Source organism: Scleropages formosus, chromosome 13 (genome assembly GCF_900964775.1).
Source record: "Scleropages formosus chromosome 13, fSclFor1.1, whole genome shotgun sequence".
In the NCBI taxonomy this organism is placed as follows: domain Eukaryota; kingdom Metazoa; phylum Chordata; class Actinopteri; order Osteoglossiformes; family Osteoglossidae; genus Scleropages; species Scleropages formosus.
Window position 1 is genome coordinate 10,143,218 of NC_041818.1, and position 20,542 is coordinate 10,163,759.

The following is a 20,542-nucleotide window of genomic DNA, read 5'->3' on the forward strand; positions in this document are numbered from 1 at the left end:
TTAACCTCCTAACCTGATGTGCATTTGTTACTTAAGCTTGGGCATCACTAACTTGTCTGAAGTCATTACACTTTAAGTAAGTGCATATTGTAAAACTTAAATGGGAAATAAAACGTTTTACCTTTGTTCTGCATTACAATGAGACCTACAGTAGTACAGCTCTTTTATATGGTCACTTTGCGCACCAATTGCATAACTTCATCCATCCATGCATTATCCATAAGCACTTGTACAGTGCAGGGTTGTGGTGATCCACAGCCTATCCTGGAAGCATAGGGGCGTGAGGCAGTGTACACTATGGACGTGACACCGCTTCATCACAAGCCAATAACATACTTGTTTGCTCACATACACACACAAAAATAAAATTACCATCAACGGGAAACTGGAGCACCAGGAGGAAGCCCACATGAACATAGAGAGAAGACACACACTCCACGTGGAGCCGGATTCAAACCCACAGATCCTACACCACAGCTGTGGGGCACCAGCACTATCTGCTACACCATTATGTCATCCCCACATTACGTCATATTTCCCTGAGTGATTAGGTGTTAATTTGGCAAAAATTCTTGACAAAATACTGTACCCTTCAGTACACTGTGTGCTTAAATTACAGACACAACTACAAGCAGAAGTCTGTTCGTAAGTCAATTTATTCGTAAATCAAACCATGCACACACACAATGACTACAACCGCTTCTCCTGAGCAGGGTCGCGGCGAGCCAGAGCCTAACCCGGCAGCACAGGGCGCAAGGCTGGAGGGGGAGGGGACGCACCCCAGATGGCACGTGAGTCTGCTGCAAGGCACCCCAAGAGGGACTCAAACCCCAGACCCACCACAGAGCAGGCACCGGCCAAACCTGCTGCGCCACCGCACCCCCCTAAATCCAACCAATAGGGCACAATTAATAAAAGTTAATGAAAGCTCCCTTGATTTATTCACAAGGCACATTTTGAAAAAACTCAGTTATAATGAATGAAAAATTCACTATGACATACTCTTTCAGTTTTCATTAACTGCTCACCCTACACAGGGTCACTGTTCCAGAGCCTATCCTGGAAACACGGGGCATAAAACACAGATGCCAGTCCATCATGTGACTTATTATTTTTTTTTACTGACTTGAAACATGGGCAACATCTGTCAGCATTTGGCACTTCCAGTTTATTTTATTAGCTCAACAATCAATAAAAGCATAATAAGAGAAACAGCTTGATTTATTTGCAGGTTTATTCTTAAGTCTTAAGTAAAGTAATAAATAAAAAATGTGCTCCAAGACTATTATTAACATTTTCATTAACTTCGAGCTACATTAAAATTAAAACAAATTTAATAGGACTGAAAAATATAGTGTCAGAAGTTCCTATTTAATGCTGAAGGTCTACTGATTTTTCCCATACACATGTACAATGTTTGTCATTTTGTTACTGATCACTAACACAAACACCAGATATGAGGTGTAAACACTGTGGCATGAAGTTGAATTAATCTGGTCCCACATTCCTACTTTGTGTGGATGTGATTTACAGCAAGTTGTGGAATGGCAGGTGATGCTTGTTGCACATACACTTTCGGAACTGCTGGTCCCATACGGGGTCGCGGGGAACCGGAGCCTACCCGGCAACACAGGGCGTAAGGCCGGAAGGGGAGGGGACACACCCAGGACGGGACGCCAGTCCGTCGCAAGGCACCCCAAGCAGGACTCGAACCCCAGACCCACTGAAGAGCAGGACCAGGTCCAACCCACTGCGCCACCGCGCCCCCCTGCTTGCTGCACAATGAACACATTTTTAAGAATAAAAAAGTTAAGAAAACAATTAAAAACACACACACACACACACACACACACACACACACACACACATTTTCTGAACCGCTTGTCCCATACGGGGTTGCGGGGAACCGGAGCCTACCCGGCAACTCAGGGCATAAGGCTGGAGGGGGAGGGGACACACCCAGGACGGGATGCCAGTCCATCGCAAGGCACCCCAAGCGGGACTCGAACCCCAGACCCACTGGAGAGCAGGACCCGGTCCAACCCACTGCGCCACTGCGCCCCCACCCCAATTAAAAACAAGTAGGAAAAAAAGTATCAAAAATTTCCTAACTCTAGCATTTCTAACACAAAGACCCCATGCATTTCTTTTCTGTTTTTTTCTTCATATGTACAAAAAAATTGATTCTCTCACTCTCTCATACACATACACACACAGGAATAGTAGGCCTACAGACTGGTTTCCATCGTTAGTTTACTCTTCCAACCAAATTCCGCCAATGATTCATCCACAGTTGAGGTACCAAACCTCTGAACTGAACTGCTATCAGCCCTGCAAATGTACTGGTTTGGAACCAATATCAGTTTGGAATCAATATACATTTGCAAATTTAGGTTCTGCTGCATTTTTAGAACACATCAGACACAAGCCATTTTGACTATTATCCTTCTGTTAGGAGCAATTGGGAAAGGGTCTGAAATTATTTCATTTGAAACAAAATTATTGCTGTTACTTAGCAGATGTTTGATGGTTCTACTGACCTCCAGGAAATAGATGCCACAGACCAAAAAATAATAAGGTACACACACCGTCTGCAACCTTCCTGGAGCTAATGTAGTGCAGATACTATGTGCTGGTGTACCGTAGATAAGGCTCATCCCTACAACACTCGATACTCACCATACACCCCAGTGGAGATGCAGGGGAAGGCCTGCGGACACAACAGTGGGAGAAATGGTGACATTTCAAAGGCAGAATTGCTGGATTAAACACAATTTGCAGGCAGTGTGGTGCTATTTTGAAAGAAGGACTCAGTGTCTGGACCTCTGCATACAAAGAAGCTTTATCATGGCTATAAAGAGTGTTACTGTGCAATTCCCTCTGACGCTGCCCCGCTCTCTATTCCCTTCATAACTCTTCAGATTCTTATGACATGACCTCTCTTTATTGGGTCTAGTCTTGTGTGCTCCCACACCCATCTCTCTCTCTCTCTCCCTCACTGGCTTTCCTTTGCTTGAACTCATCTTCACCCTTAATGCCACTCCTCTGCTCCCTCCCTCTTCCCCACTTCTAACGTTTGCCCCCCACAGTGTCCCCTGCAGCCCTTACCACAGTCCTCAGCTGGTTCTGAGTGGCGGTATCCAGGCAGTTGCGGTAGCAGTTGCGCAGCTCCTCTCTCTCCCTGTCCCCAACAACCCCCTGGGCAATGGGACCCACTGTGTGGATCACGTCTGCGGGTGAGAAAGAGTGCTGGTGACAATGTGGAAATGCTGGGGTAGTCCATCCTCAGCCAGCCACTTGTTCTTCTTTCATCGCTGCTGTCCTAGTCACGTGTCCTCTCCCATGTTCTACCCTGTCTACTGCTACTTCAGTGCCATCCACTTCTGCCGAGGGTCCGGTTTAGTGTCTCCTTGTCCCGTACCTAAGCCCCCACATTCCCGTCGGGTCGTCCCGTCGCTGAGCTAATTTACAGCTCCACTCTGCTCCTGTTTACAGCATCGATCGGCAGAGTGTTTGTTTTGTCTGTCACCCGGGCCGTATATCATTGGATCGAGAGAGACATTACTCCTGGGGGGGTCAGGGATGGTAAAAGATGATGGAGTGGGTGGGGGTGACGATAAGCAAAGACTGGAGAAAGAACAAGGTGGGGGATTGGGGGTCAACAGAGTGACTCTTCCACAGGAAATATGGGAACGATGAGAAAGGAGGTGACAGATGGAGAGAAGGAAGAGGGAAGTGATCCGGTGTGCAGAGGAAGGAAACAATTTCAATGAAACTATTCAGGGAAAAAAAAAAAAAAAAAAAAGAGACATTTCACAACAGCACAGAATGAATGTAATTCTTACTGTGATTTTCTCTAATCCAGATGCAAACAAGAATTCACTGACTACCTGTGAACACTCAGCATTCCACAGACGTGATGCTTTCAAAATATCTTTGCTCATTCATCACACTGTAATAAATACTACATACAGCATTAACTGGTACTATTTCTAGCAGGATGAAAGGAATGGATAGTTGGCAGCAGACAAGAACACAAAATAACACCAAAAATACGCCTCGCAACACTTGCAAAAACTACCATATAATATCAAAAACACAATACACGACAGGGATTACGTTTGCATTTCCACGAAATCGTAGTTACTAAGAAATGGTGAAAAAAGAATGCAGATCTGTCTCACACCGAGTGTAAATATGTAATCTGACAGCTGAAGTGAGTTAAATAATTTGTATAGCGAGTTAGGGAAAAAGAAAGGGGGAGAGAAAGAGAAGGGGGGGGGGGGAGATCCGAGGGAGGAGGCATACATAGAGCATAGGAGAGGACAATTCTGAGGAATAGAAGATAATTCCCCAGAAAACAAGTGACTGTTTCCACTTCTTTGTCACCCAGGGATTTCCCTCAAAGACGGCCAGGGGCTTGTGTGTGTCTGTGTGTCGTACTTTATGAGTACGTGTGCGTGTGTTAGTGTGTTGAGAATGACTTGATGCCTGTTGACGTGAGGTCAGCGAAAAGACGAGGACGATAAAGGCCAAAAGCCCAAGACCACGGCACCTCTGAAGCAGCTCAGCCGTAATCGCAGCGTGTGAGAGGCGGCAGAGCGGCACGAAGGACAGACAGGGGTAAAACAGACAATGAAGAAGCACGTGTAGCTCTGCTGCCACTGTTCTCATGTGTGTTTGTCCAAAATCACAAGCTGCATGCTGTGGCACCCTCAAAAACCCTTACTTTTTTTTAAAAAGCTTAATACTCCCCCTATGTGCTACCACTGCTGCCTTTTAGGAAAGCGCCGTGGCTGGGAAAGGCAAGCGACCTCCCGCCAGAACTGGCCTTCGCTCCCTGCTCGGCGAAGCGCACACGAAGCTAGTCAAACGTGATGCCTCCGGGGGGCTACCTGGCCTGCAGACACAGCCGCCTCACGCTTCCACCCCCCTCCCCTCCCCTCCCCTCCCCTCGCCCTGCCCCCGGTGGGGGAATCATCTAGATGAGAACCCAGGGGAAAGAAGAGGACAATGACTACAATAATAAAGGGAGCAGGCCTGGACAGCCTTTTTAAATAGCCCCTTGCCTTTTTCCTCTGCGCTCCTGCTCCGCCACGCATCAATGAGAGGCCTTTGTCAGCTCCTCTTTCATGCTTCTGCAGACGCATTTTTGCTCACAGGGATTGATTTTCATGAAAAGGGCTATACGTCTATATATAATAAAAATATTCATCCATATTTAGAAAACCTGCAGCTGCCAAAAAAAAAAAAAAAAAAAAAGTGATGCCCCCCCCCCCCCCCCTTGGGGTCCATACCTTGTACTAGACTCTCTATACATGCATCTGCAAGGCAAGTATTAGTGTCGTTGACCAGGATTACATGCAAATAAGATGGAAGGTCTCCCACTACCACTGGCGGTGGGGGAGCGCCTACTTTCCACATCGTCACGGGAAGCTGGCTTCCTGTAGGCGTCTCAGCCGCTTTCTCTGCCCCACCAGCATATTTTTCAATTAGCTGTCCATCAAGACGTGCCAGAGGAACAGGTGATTTGACCACTAATCCCCATAATGAAGGCTAATGAAGGCAGTTAAGAGCTGGGAGTGGAACGGAAGCAGCCCCCTGCTGCTGCGGCTGCGGTAATGTCCCACAGCGTTAGCAGATCCTGCCTCTCCTCCAGGAGCACCAGTAAAGATCAAGTCCCCCTAATTCTGGTGGGCCTCCTAAGTGCTGGTGAGCCTGGGAGGAGAGAGCAGTGTTCTATGGAAGCTCAGCAGGTAGCCTCATCTGGGCTGGAGGAAAAAGACAAAAAAATATATTAAAAAAAAAAAAAGCTCCTTTAAGACTTTTCTCATTACACGTTTCAGTAACCCATGCGCACAAGTCTGCTTACTCAGAATACCCAAATGCAGGAAGCTCAACAGGTAAGATGGCTCATAATTGCAAACAGATAATGGGCTACAGGCCAAATGAAAACCACTGCAATGGCAATAACAGTTTAAGAGGACAGGTGTTATCCTTCCTTTGTACAGACCAGCAACAATGGAAAGACTCAGATTAATCCAGAAGCCAATTATAAACCATATAATTCTTACTGAAAGCTATAACACTTCATCAGGTGACAAAAATCAACACAATTTACAGTCAATCCAACAGCTGGCTTCCTGTCATGGGAGCGTAACCTCAAATATTTATAGAGATGTACATCTTGTGTGTAAAATAAAACAAGCTTCATTTCAGTGTGCGTCCGTTAGCCTCGTACATCTGCTTGGAGAGGTCTGCAGCGTTCAGTCACGACCGCTGCATTACAGACAGATGTCAGTGCAATGTTTTCGGTCAAGCCAATAGAATTCAGTCGAGTGCATAAAAGAGGAGAGCAGCTGGCGAGTGCCGAGTGATGTCACATAAAGAGACCGTGTGGCCTCACACGTCCACATGTCTCTGCGCACTGCAGCAGTGCATCGCTTGGCGGTACTGCATGTACATTTCCAAGGAGAGCGAGCATGGAAAATGTTCTTAGTCTAATTGGGAGGGGTGTCAGTCATTTGTCGTGCAGGTTTTAATTACTGTTAATTGGCCACTTTGGGAAGCGGAATGTGGGGGAGAACGTGATGATACAGGAGCTTTTCTCCTCCTTTGCCTTCCTAACAACTGCAGCTCTGTTTGTTTTCTGTGTCTCTCCGCCTAACCCTTGGGGGGGATGTCGGATTGGTACACAAGGTGGCTCTGGGACCAAGGCAGCTACCGATCAGGCCTGCTCCAAACGACCCCGTCACCCCCCAGCATGTCACCTGGGTAGTTACTCCATTCTTTACATGCTGTATCTGCTTTCCTCACCATGTCTTTCTTGCTGAGTCCAGATCTCTCCCCTACCCCCTTCTTTCATCATACGCTGTACTGCATTTAGTATGATTCATCTGCATGAAATTTTACATCTTAAAGCCTTAATATCTCAAGAAAAAAAAATGCATGTTTTCCTCAAATCACAGTTATGCACTTGGATTCAGTTTTAAAACTATGGCAGGAGTATCAGGAACTCCATGCAGCCCCATTTTCCTACCTTTGCACTAGCAAAGTCACCGAAAAGACATCTATTTATAAGCCTTGCTGCAAGCGTGCCATGTGGCTGCCGTTCACCAACAGTGACGACATATAGCAAGTGCAGAGAGCCAAACTACCTGAGTAAGCATGGAGACTTTCTGAACAAGCTGCAGGTGGACTAGACGTCACAGGGTTCAGGAAGTCTCCATGTCAACACGGGTACTCTAAAGTACATGCTACAAGATGGAATTCGGCATAAATTATGGATAGGCTAACCCAGAGACTACTTCAATGGGGTCAAAATGTGGGATGACACTAGGGGCATAGAAATAGATCAGTGACATCACTGTTGGCCCTGTAGGGCTAATGTGGAGAACATGAAGGCAGAAATCGTCAATACATAAACAAGACAATCAAACCATTCAGAGGCAGTCCATAGGGGCAGTTAGTACCGTAATGTTCAGAACTGTTAACTTGGAACGTGAAGGTGCTCAGTTTCAACCCCTGCTCATGCTGCAGTACCCCTCATCAAAGTACTTTTCCAGAATCGATACAGTACAAAAACCCCACTGTATGAATGGGTAAACCTTTTTAAAACGTGCTTAACTCACATTTTAAGTTGCCTTGGACAAAGACAAGTTAACAGTGAAACAACTTAATGGGTATATTACCACAAGATGTATGTGAGAGCTCGGACCAGAAACATGTTCAGCCTAAATGGTGCTCAGAATCCCATTAAACTGACCCAAGAGGCTTAAATTTTCTGGATTGAATTCAAGGAAAAAGGCAAAAAAAAAAAAAAAAAAAACCCATTCCTTCAACACTTGATATATTTGGTCATTATGTATAATTGAAACTGTATGCTTACTGATTACATGCTTTTACATTTACATGTGGATGTTATTTGTTTTATCCCTGTGTAGCACATCTCCAATGGTCTGTGACATGAAAGGGGTCAAGTTTGTACTTCCAATTTTGTGTCAAGATCTTATTTGTACATCGAATTCAGCGAGAGCCAAAATCTTAATCAAAGTTTGCTGAACTTGGGCTCTCTTCCAAAGAATATTATGGCAAAAATGCTTCCCTCATAGGCTTATGTTTGTTGTATTAAATTAGGTGTTTTGCACTTCAGTCCATCACATCCTGGAAAGGAGAGCGAGAGCTGAAGCCCGTGCCACGTTGGCTTCAGCAGCCACCTTGAGCCGACTGTCCTGCACTCTCTCAAAGTGATTTTTACTAAACTCCCACTGCTTGCCATATCTGTGGTGTCTCCAGCTTACCTAAACATACCCGTGTGTGTTGAGTTTCCTCGCAGCATATGTCATGTATATAAATCAAATGCATTGGCCACATAGTTTGAAGAAGGGGTCTGGAACCAGGTTGTTCCACTTATTCTTTAGGAATGGAAATGAAGTCAAGGTGATCAAGTGAATCAGTCCAAAGATGTAAAACATACATCCTTCCAAAAGAAGCACTTGGATGAGGGAGAGATATTGGATGCATTCGCTTATCTCCTCGGGGTCACTGGCACCCACCCCAGTGCCCAACTAGTTCTTTGGTTTATGAACTGGCTGGTGGTGACAAGAGTCTGACTCCCCCCTTCCTCGCAGCCTCTCTCTTTCTCTCTCCTGCTGTGCCTCTCACACGCTTAGCACCGCCACAAGCTGTTTCCCAGCAGCATCACTTTATTGCCCACCAGCGCGTCTGGTGCACGTGCAGTCAGAGCCCAGACAGGTTACACAAACAGACTTGTATTCCTTCCTTTCTTTAGAGACTTCCTGTTGACTTGCATTCTATTCTTTCCCTACAAAGAGTCACCTCCACCGGTGTAACAACAAAACATCCACCTGTGCTGAACACAGAGCACAAAAGAATTTTAAATACAGTATGGACTCTTGCAACATTTACTTGCTTAAGCAGACATTCTTATTTTATGGTGACTTACAATGCCTACATCTTTCACAATGTGAGGTGCATTTACACAACTGGTTTTATGCTGGAACACTTGAGCTCAATTACTGTGCTTTGTGGTAGAATGGTGTGACCCTGTGTGGGTATCCAACTCCTGACTCAGAGCTGAGGAGATTCCCTTGGTGATCCTACATGCCTACAGGTCTCTGCACACTTATTTTTATATGTACATATATATGGTTTTGGGGAAAAAAATTACACTTTCATCTCAAGTTCAGATCTGTGACCCTAGGTTTTATGCATTAAAGGGATCAAAAATCAATACACTACGCAAAGCACTAATAAGTACTGCTATCCCATTTTCCACCCGACTGAACAGCTGACAGTTTAACTAACAATCAAATGCATACAAGCATTATACCCTCATACAGTTATACTAGAAGTAAGCAAAACAAATATTTGTACATATTTTTAAAAAAAGTGTTTCATGCAAGTGCAAGACTGCACATGATTTGAACAGCGCAACAGCTGGGCATCATATATTTAGGCTTTTTACGTTTCTGAATGTGTTCTGGGACTAAAAGAACAGAAAACACCCCCATCTCCCACTGCGTTTCATTTTCACACTAGGTTCTCATACCTCTCCATGGCAACGCACCGTGGTCGCTCTTGGTTGGTGGAGAATTAAATACTGTCATTTTCATCTGAAAGGTCTACCAATTTTCAAGCCAGTCCAGATCTTTCAATGGCACAGGTAGTCAATGGACTCCGCGCAAAGCCTTTCAATCTGTGTGGACCTAATAGGGTGAAGTTTTTAAAAGTGCTGGGCGTGGGTCGATACAGTAATGCATGCTCTCTCTCCCTCAGCGGGGAGGGGGAGCTATAAATTAAACTGGGGAATTACTACTAAGTGTGGGAATAAATTAAAGTGTGCTTGCATCTGTAAACACAGTCTGACTACGTAATTACTGCACACTCCTACTGAGAGGAGGAAGGGAGCAGGGGGTGGGGGGGGATGATGGCTCAGCGATGCAGAGAGCTGGAGAACCCACATGCCCAAGAGAAGCACATGCAGCGCTGTCCACTTCAAGGTGTCAGTGCGCAAATACCAAGTTCTCTAAAAGTCCTTGTGGTATTTACTGGTGATTGTCTTTACACATCGTGCAGCAAAGGATAATTTTCAACAGTCACAGCTCATCTGAAATACAAAATTGTGTTGATATAATGCCATCCTGATCCCTTCAGAATAAGGCTTTGATCAAGATTAAATGCCCCAATGCCAGCGATACCGATGAGTGAAAGCTTGATGGTCTGCAAAGATAAGAGTCTATCCTAATTCCGATCTATTCATTTAAATGAGCTGGAGGAATACATCTAAAAAAAATTCACAAACCCAATGCATTTTAAATAAATCATAACATACAAATGTTTCTGTTAATAAAAAAAATCAGAAGTATTCAAGCAGCAAATTGCATTTACATAATAACTGTAAAGATGTGAGGCTAATAGATCGTCCGTATTTAGGTAGCTCCTCTCCACATCAATGGCTGAACAAATAAAATGACTTGTATAGTATAGACATATGACAATGTCTCAAAACACACACACACATTTTCAGAACCGCTTGTCCCATACGGGGTCGCGGGGAACCGGAGCCTACCCGGCAACACGGGGCGTAGGGCCGGAGGGGGAGGGGATGTGCAGAAAATAAAGATAATACATCACAGATTTTCATTTGAAGTGAACAGTAGCTGGAAGACCAAAAGCACACCGCTCTTTAGTCTGAGGCCTGCAGTTTTGTTTTTTTTTTTTTTTTTTTTTTAAATTTACATGAGCTGCTAAGGTTATGTACTATATGTTTGCCAGCCAGAATTATGACTGATCGGTTACTGGTGCCTGCTCATTCACAGCACCAGAAATTCTACAGATGTTTGTCTGCGCATCAATCAATCAGATGCATCTTAATTATTTACAAAACAGACATAACATTGTTCATCAAGACAGACCCATCAAAACAGAATTTTATGCACCTACATGTCAGCATGTATCCGTTACTGCATGTCAGCATACGTCAGGTCAGCTGTGTTTTAGAACATGTGTGTTTCAAAGCATAAATATGTAAAAACATGACTGTGTACAAAAGTGCATGTTCTTCTGGTGGCACAGTATGGGTGCCCATGCACGTGCATGCATCTGCCTCCTCTACTTTGTTTTTGTACTTCATTATGAGTCAGTGGATCTTTGTCCTTCAGCTCGTGTCTGTGTGACCCTGTTTTTCACATGTCCATATGTCACGGTCTGCCACTGTAGTCATGAATACACTGTACTGGGAGTTCTGTGGATGATTAGCACTGTAAGACTAAGGTGTGCATCCTATAAACCAATAATTATTATTATTGGAGGACCTTTTTGCTCAAATTACAGCCCCTGTCATACTGGATTTAAACATAACTGTCTGATAAAGGAGTCAGTCGGTGCAATGAAGTCATTCAAGAGCACTGCACTCACACTTGGCTGGTAGGCCATAGGCTCCCGTGATTTTGGCCTGGCCGGTATCGCAACCTCCCAGTGTGGCACATTCTTTCTTCAAGAGGGGCCCTGCTCCACGATGGATGGACCCATCCACTGAGGAAAGAGAGAGGGAGAGCGAGAACAGGTCACACAGACAATTTGCCAGAAAGAGTCCAAACTACGGCTACCCCTTCCTGCTTTGTAGTCTAAGCAGTCCAGGATGAATCACATGCATAACATACAAATAGAGATGCTGAGAGATTCTGCAGTCGTCTATGCTATGAATAATGTTATTAATCAGGAAATAATTGTAGCGATACATTCAATTAAAAACCTTAGCAGTAAAGAAATAATTTTTCAGCGTCTTATGTAAGCTGAGAAAGGAAAATTATTATTGTTACTAATGCAGTTTCTAAGTTGCACTTTGTTCAAAAGCCACTTACGCAGAGGTTTGCTAATAGTGATTTGTTGAAGTAATATACCTTACTCAAGGGTGTAACAACAAACGCCCTTGAAGGATAATCACTTGGTTAATAGTTCACATCTTTAAACATTACGCAACCTGCTGACCTGCACCTAATAGAGCCAGTTTAGCAACGATGACATTGAAACAGAAGCGCCCCTGTAAGCTAAAGAAGTGCAGAGCTGTGGACAGACACTGTCCTCAAAGGACCATTATTCACAAGCACAGCTAACCACCACACACCCGCATATGCGGGACTTTCATCATCTGTATAGTCAGTAAAATTATTAGCGCTTTGCGGCGAGTGAATGGAGGTGGTGCAAGTGTGCCGTCTCATTAGCCTATATAATTTGCTCAACAATTGACAGCTGTCACATCCAATGTGCAGTGCAGCTTCATGGACCATGCTATATGGCTTTAAAAAACAAAGTCCAGAAGGAAGGGAAGACTAAGTGAAAGTGGAAAAAGGAGGTGAAAACTATAGAATGAGGATCAATGGATGGGCATATAGTGAAAAACTCTGCAGAAATGACACAGGCAGAAGAGATCAATAAATAGGCACTGAGTGAGAGATCAAATTATATTTAGTGGAAGGGAGAGATAAATGGATAGGCTCAGAGTGAAGAAACCATAACAAAAGTTCTGAGGGAAGAAGGAATCAATAGAGTAGAAACGCAAAATGCTACGAGAGGAGAGGAACAAAAACATTATTATGCTTTCTGAGGAGTCTACTTGCCTTTTTACTTTATGCTTTACCTGAATGTGGAGCGTATCCCGTACACATTAGGTACACTTGAGTATTGGTGTATCACAATTAGGTATTTCAGTGAGGTGCTTACTGTGTGTGACCTTTGACATTAAGAACAGAAACTGGTTGTATTAATGTATTTAACAAAGTGAAAAGAAACTGATTTTTTTTTTTGCCTCACTGGTCATAGGCCATACTTCTACATTATGTATTAAAAAGCCCAAACTTTTTTTTAAAACCAAAAACGACATGTTGAAATTAATTTCCTCTACAATATTTTAAATTACTGATTCAGAGATTGGCTACTTCAGAGCTTAATAAACACAACTTTATTAGTAACAAAGTTTTTAACAGCGATAAAGCTACTTTTTGTTGTAGCGATGAAGGGAGGAAGAGACGTTACAATGGAGAGTAGGACGGATGAAGAGACGGAAAGGCAGCAAGGAGAGAGAAACAGTCAGAAACACTGGGCTTATTGTATACAGCTCGCCAGAGCTTGGCGACTCAGTGACTCAGTGATGGCTGAGGGGGGGGTTGGCCTTGGGGACCAACAGCCTTCCTGTGTCATTGCCCACACCTCCCCTTTACACACACAGGCGGGGAGAGAGGGCTCGTTAGCAGGTGCTAATTGGCTCCACACTAACAAGGCAGGGAGCTGCAACATGTCGCAAAGCGTGTGCCACACACATACACACACGCACGCACGCGCTCTAACACAAAGGCCAAGTTTCCGCAGCAGAAGGTTTAGCTCTACCTCGAGCCGATGAGTGCGCCCACATCCCAGGAAAGCGCTGCCCAAGTATAAGGGGAATAGAGCGCCAACATGAATCGGAGCCTGGCCCCCTTATTCAAGCAGTGTAATCCAACCTAAATACCTTGAATGTGAGCTTAGAACAAACACAGATATAAAGAGACAGAAATAGACACAAGAAGAAAGAGATCTAGGCATACAACACATACACCTACCTAATAAAGATTCAGAAAGAAATAGGATGACTATTCTTCCGCAGCACACTAGGATTCTCCAGTGCACAGGTAGACCAGCACACGGAGATTAACTGCACATACAGAATCAGTGTGAAAGCATATACGAACATAAGAACACACATCACTGTGTGTGTTTTTTTTTTAAATACCAGTTTATACAATAAAGAAGTGAGGTTAATGCTCCTGAGGTCGTAATGGGAGTGAAACTCAGGAAAATCCAGAGTCCCAGAGCTGAAACAGCTCCAATGGCTGACAGAATGCTGCCAGCTTGCCTCTGCCCAGTGGGCAGCACGCTGTCCCCATGAAAAGGGATGCTGGCGGCTGTAGTCTAACTGTGCTTGCCCATCCTCTCATTGGGCCAGGGAAAATTCCAGCAGCTTCAAATTGGCCCTGCGCCGCTGCGCGCCCGCTTCCCCATTGGCCATTAGTCAGAGGTGACGGCCTGGTGACAACACATCTGTTTCCCCGCATCCCAAACCCCTCGGTGGGGATGCACCTAGTTCAGTTTTGGCCAGTTTGCAGCATTCTGTCTGTCACAGGAGTGCGCAACTGGTCTGTGTACTGGTGAGTCAAGGTCACGGTGGACTAGCCCTCAGTTCTATTACGTCATCTATGCCTTGTTTCTTTAGATCTCTGCATTACTTGTATGATCATCTTTAATCTAATTTTCTATACATCATTTCCTCCAGTGGGTTCAACTGAACATAAAAATTAATGCTTTCAAAAACGGTGTTTTTAGAGGCACAAGTGGGTCATCATATTTAAAGTATATTACATGGCTTATTTATGACTCAGGTACAGTATGATTCTAGAAGGGGGAAAAACCTAAAGCGACGAACGTGATGCTGGCGACAGTAAACGCTTAATATTTTCTTATAATTGTGAATTTTTTCTCATTCTGAATTGCTATTTCTTTGCCTGTGTCTGATGTCTGAACTTACCGGAGTATTCCAAAGTGATAATGAAGCGGCCTTTGTTGTCACCAATAACAGTAATGAGGGTACAAAGTAGTCAGATGGGCTGCTCTGGTGGCAGGGACTTGATCTGAGGCACTGTACATGCTGAGAAGTCTGCGCACAGGTTCAAGAGAGCTATGCTATCGGGAGACCGAAATCAACACGAAATTTTAAGGAAATGGATGCTAACGGACAAACAACAGTATGCATTTGTTCAGAACCAACTGCTCCGACTTCCACTGCATGACTGGGGTCCCCCAAGCATGGCTAGACTGTCCAAGGCATAAACTCATATTTCACATGCCCCCACATTCTAGACTTTATTATAACCCAGTTACTGACAGTTTTGTTCAAAACAACTTGCATTTTTATCCGTTTGTATAGAAGGGTATTTTGCTGCGATAAAATTACCTTGTTCAAGGGTATGATGGAAAGGACTTGACTGGGCATTAAACGTGTGTGTTCTTAGCTGATATGTTACCTGTTTCCCCAAGCGGTGTGTATTGTTTAATGGTGAAAGAAGCTTTTAGAATAATTGCACAATCCGTTTCGGTGAAAGTTAAAGAGGACCAAGTTCAACGGCAACCTCCATTTACTCATTCCCACCCTTTGTCCTCTAAGTGTGACACAAACAATCTTATCCCATGATTAATACACCATATCAGCCTTTTGGGTCTCTTTACCCTCTCCAGGGTCTTTGGCAGCATAAGACCTAAAGTCCCATTGTGAGAAGGTCTTAATGGTACAAACCCTAGACCATACAAGAGGCACAGACGTGATGGTGAATTTCTGCATCCACTGTGATGCCTTTAAAGTGTTGCACAAATTACCTGAAAGAAAGGTACAGAAGAGACAGGCACAGAGACAAACACCGTTTCAATCATCCACCACTTCTCTCCACCCAGCAGTCTGAGCACTTATTCCTCTCTCTCACTCAACACTGCCTAAATGGCCTTAGCGCTGCTATCAGTCCCCAACTAATTAGCACCCAGGTTCCTGCCTGGCTCCTGAACGAATCCTGCAAGGAATCAGACAGGAGACAGAAAGTGAGAGCGAGAGAGACAGGACGAGAGGAGAAGAATTGCAGCTAATCGGAGACACTGAATGGAGAGGAAGGAAACACAGTTGAGGTGGCAAGGAATGGATGCGCAAAAAAAAAAAAAAAAAAAAAAAAAAAAAAAAGTTTTAAAACTTTGAGAAGAACGGAAACACATTGGTCTTATTCAAATGCCGGTTTGACAGTTCCGCGTCTAACACATCCTATCAATTTCATTTGAACTGAAAAAAACAGGAGAGAGAGAGGGGATAGGGAGGCGGGAAGAGAGGAAACAACAGAAAAGTGACAGAGGAAAGAGAAAGCAGTGACTAAAGCTACGAAATGAGGCAAAGGGCAGAGACGAAGGAAGAGATGGAGAAGGGAAACGGGGTCAAACACAAACACAGCAGAAGGACAGGAGGCTGGAAGTGGGAGGGAAAGGGAGGTTCTGATGAGTAGGAATTTGCAGCGCAGGATTTATCACTGATATTGATTAGCACAAGGCAAAGCACTTAACACTTCCCCCCTCCCCCACCGAGCACCGAGTCAACACTGAGAAATTACTGTTTATTTACACAGCACTCACACTCATAAATCACACATGCACACGATCTTCTTTCACAATCAAAGGGAGAGCTTTAAGAACACTGACTCATAGTTTTAAAATCACTGAGGTAGAGAGGTTCGAATTAAAGGTCTCCTTACATTACTGTTCTGTTCTTAGCTTTGAAGTACCTATTTTTGATTGTTCACTTGTTTCCCATTATACCTGAATGGGCAGTCTCCAGCACACCCTCCTCCTCCTCCTCCCCCCGGCACCTGCACAGATGCCTAGAAAGCCAGGTGTGGGCTGCTGAGAAGCACTGCACCAAACAGCCCGCTGCTCTTACACCCTGCAGGACACCTGCAGTAGCGCTGCCCGGAGACTAGAAGGGCTCCGACACCAAGCGTACACACAGAAGCAGAGGACCACTGGTGTTTGGCCCAATGGAGACAGTAGATGGACCTCTACGAAAGACACCTCAACAAATCATACACTTCCAAACATGACTATTTATGAAGATTTAGTGTGGAAATCTGACCAGGCTCTGATCCATGTGTGTTCCATGTTGCTTCCTGTTCCACAACTGTGATCAACCCTGTTCTTCAAAAAAATTTCCCGTGCTCAACAATTTTGTTCCTACTGAGCAAAGTGGAGATGACGGCCGTTTTATTAATGCACAAGCTTGATTCCCATCACATTTCACCGCCGTTTCACTGGTGACGTGTTTGTAACAGTGTTACAAAGGTCTAATATTTATGAATAGATGTAATATTCATGAAGCAGATGAAAATGACACTTCATCAAGCTGTGGTCACAGAGCCTGTGTGAGGTCAGTGTCTTCTCCACAATGCCGGGGAGGCGGGAACATGGCAGTTCCTATTTTAGAACCTGATAAGAATCTAACTTTCTGCAGAATTAGCTATCCAGTTCCAAGGCCTGTCTGCGCTACATTTTCGGGTGTCATAAAAAGTATATAAAAATGGTGGCATGCATACTGAGTTGGGATGAATTCAGAAAGTGATTTAGGCTAATTAATGCAGAGAATTAATGTAGAGTTTCCACTGGTGCTTGTTTTACGTGTAGTGCACGTTTGTGTACAGCAGTACATATATTTAGTGTACTTTTTAGTCTATTGTAGAGCAGAGCAACAATTGTACATAGAGGGCCGGAGGGCAGAACAATGGGACAACAGGAAATGCTGGTGCCTCACAGCACCTGGAATGTGTGATTGGAAGTGATCTCGGTCCACATTCAGAATGTGTCGAGTTCACATGTTCCCCTGTGGTGCTTGATCCCCTCCCTCCCCCGTCCCCCGTCCCCACAGTCCAAAGACATGTTCCAGGTGGATTGGTGGCTCTAAATTGTAACGAATGAACGTATGAACGGATGTGTGGCTACCCTGCGATGCACTGGTGTCCCTTTCAGGTTTACTCTGCCTAAGCTAGGACTTTTGGGGCAGGCTCTGGACCACTGCAACCCCTGCAATAGGAAAAGCAGTTATGGACAGTGACTATGTGAGCAGTGTAGCGTGGACCTGCAGTGCAGACCGATAAAGTGCAGCACACTTCCACATAGTAGGCTGAATGAAATTTCCTGGTTAGATGGTAATTGGAAATTCTCATCTTTGGAGAATAACACCCTCAATTGTTAGTCTTTCTACTGCTATGCTGATACACCGATTAATCTTCATCTTTGACACTGATCAAACTGGATTAGTGCATTGAAGAAAACGTCATCTCTTTGTTAGTCACATAATAAAATGGCCACTGACACCAAATAAAAACAGATGTTGGACGAGCAGAAATGATAAACCTTTGTTAATGTATGTTAGGATTAAATAGAGTGGTAGTTTGACATGATATCTTGCCCCAGGAAGCAGAATTCAGGAATAATCTTCATCAGGGAGTTAGGCCATATACACACACACACACACACACACACACACACACACACACACACACACACACACACACACACACACACTAGTTTGTGTTCTGAGCTCCAGTGCAATGTGGAAAGAGCCCAGAGACGACTAACAGAGGTGTCTCATTCTCTCATATGCACTCAACACTCACCTCCACCTCCTCCAAGCAGGGTCTTGTTAGCTGGAATAAAGGGAGGGAAAAAAATTAACAATGTGACAGATTCACACGTAAGAGACATGTAAAGGCTTTAATGTTGGATTTTCAGTAACACCAAAGCATTTTGCGAAAGCATGTTTCTCCGATGTAAAGCCCAAACCAAAAACCTTTCTAGTACAGGTGGTCCCCGATTTACGATGGGGTTACGTTCCGTGAAATTGAAAATATTGTAAGTCGAAAATGCATTTAATACACACCTCTGCGTGACAGACTGGGAGACACGGATTGCTGCCGCTGCCCAACATCACGAGAGAGTATTGCACCGCATATCCCTTGCCCGGGAAAAAATCTAAATTAAAAATTCAAAGTACAGTTTCTACTGAATGTCTATCACCTGCTCACTATCATAAAGTCGAAAAAATCGTACGTCAAACCCTCGTAAATCGGGGACCGCCTATAATGTGCTTCAGAGTGTCACCAAACAGTTCCCTCACACTCACTGTCTATAATACATGTGAGATCCAAGCACTGGCTCCACGGCATAGTACAGCATCCAACTCAAGCTGACAACCAAAATTATTACCGGTGTTCACAGCTCCTGTGGAGGAGGAGTGGTCGGCTGTAGTGGCTTAAGCGTTTATGACCCCACGCTCACTAGCAACACTGAGAACATTCACAGAGATCACAGATATTCATAATGGTATTCCACAATGATCACACGTTACAAATCACTCGCCAGCTAAGTGAATAATTCAATCCAAAGTGCCAGTCATAAAATCACATGTATATATGAAGAATGGCTGAGGTGTGAATTTTTTTTGACTGAGGTGTGAATTTTTTTTTTTAAATTCCACTGTTGTCAGCAGCTATTTCAGGAATTTGTCATCAGATCAATAATAATGCAAATCCCAATTAATAAAAAAGGTTATCACCAGAATAGGCATCAATAACAGTACAGCAAAATACTTGAAATTATAAATATATATCAAAGACTCAAATGATGCAAGACATACAGGAAGCTGGTAGCATAATATTTAGAGCTGCTGCCTTTGGATCCAAAGGTCGCAGGTTCGATCCCACCTCTGGCTGTCGCACCCTTGAGCAAGGTACTTACCTTAAATTGCTCCAGTAAAATTACCCAGCTGCCATGAATGGGTAAATAGTTGTAAGTCGCTTTGGAGAAAAGCGTCAGCTAAATGAATAAATGTAATACATGCGTAATTCCTTTATTCTACTCTCTTTCCAGTGTCCCACCGCGGAAACTCTTAACTAAAATTACCTGACAGAGTTAGAAGCACGGAATATTTGTTCCTGCAGCTTCCAGTCTCAGTTACTTTTGGTGGCAGTAAAAAATACACATGTATCTAAAGGACCTGGCTTTAAAAAAAAAAAAAAAAAAAAAAAAAAAGAGAAAGATCGTGTGCTTGAGTGTGCCTGACACATGCAAGTGTGTGTAGGAGGGCATTTACACCCGTGGCCTATGCGAATGCATAGGTATATACAAACACACAAATGCATACACGCAGAAGGAAGTGTGGACATGGTATGTAACCATGGCAACCTGAAAGCCCAAAGGCTCGTTACTGAAATCTAGTTAATTACACAGCGAATGAGAGGCTACGGCTGAACCAGTCTCTGTCGGCACCTCTGCTCCCCTGGCTGTCCGTGGTAGTTCAGGGAAAGGAAAACAAATGCCAGGGAGAAGCACTGACAGCGGAGGGGCCCTGACGACACAGGGAGAGAAACATAAATCTGACAGAGACGGAGGGCAGTAAGTTGTTGATACCCCAGGCAGAGAAGCATGCCATCTGTCTTACCCCTCCTCTTGTACCACAGGGGACATGGGGGTTGGGTGATGTTTTAGGGGGCAATTCATAATACAGTGAGTGGGGTGAAGAAGGTGATGGTGCAAAAAGATGACGTGGTGGTGGTGTGGGGAGTTAAATATTCACAAATTCAATTACTTGAATTATGAATCCAACTATATTTAGCTGTGCTTATCACAGTTTTGACATTTATTCAGTGGTCTGATCTCTGTAGCTGGGTTGAAACACCACTGATTTCAATTCACCCTTATATGGTAATGCAAAATGGTACTTGTGGAACTACGAAAAAGCCAATGAAAGCAGACAATACTGAAACTAACATCTAGGAACTATGAAAGTGTAAGGAGTAAAATGACTACAGTACTATAAGAATCTTGCATGCTCTCCGAGTACATTCATTTGGTACGGGAACTGGGTATACTCAATTTACTTAAATGGAAGCGCATATCTGTCTATGGC

General features: G+C 44.1%; 1 protein-coding gene across 3 annotated transcripts in view; it reads right to left on the minus strand.

Moving 5' to 3' along the window:
* Positions 1 to 20,542, minus strand: part of macrod1 (mono-ADP ribosylhydrolase 1) — a 73,036-nt gene that overhangs the window by 7,418 nt on the left and 45,076 nt on the right. For all 3 annotated transcript variants that reach the window (XR_003798086.1, XM_029257382.1, XM_029257383.1), the window contains exons 4-7: positions 18,252 to 18,281; positions 11,440 to 11,556; positions 3,109 to 3,230; positions 2,680 to 2,710 (exon numbers count right to left, since the gene is read on the minus strand). Coding sequence is in view for 2 of the 3 variants with exons in the window: in XM_029257382.1 (XP_029113215.1) it covers positions 2,680 to 2,710; positions 3,109 to 3,230; positions 11,440 to 11,556; positions 18,252 to 18,281 (300 nt within the window). In the remaining variant the exon portion in view is untranslated. The remainder of the gene's footprint in view (positions 1 to 2,679; positions 2,711 to 3,108; positions 3,231 to 11,439; positions 11,557 to 18,251; positions 18,282 to 20,542) is intronic.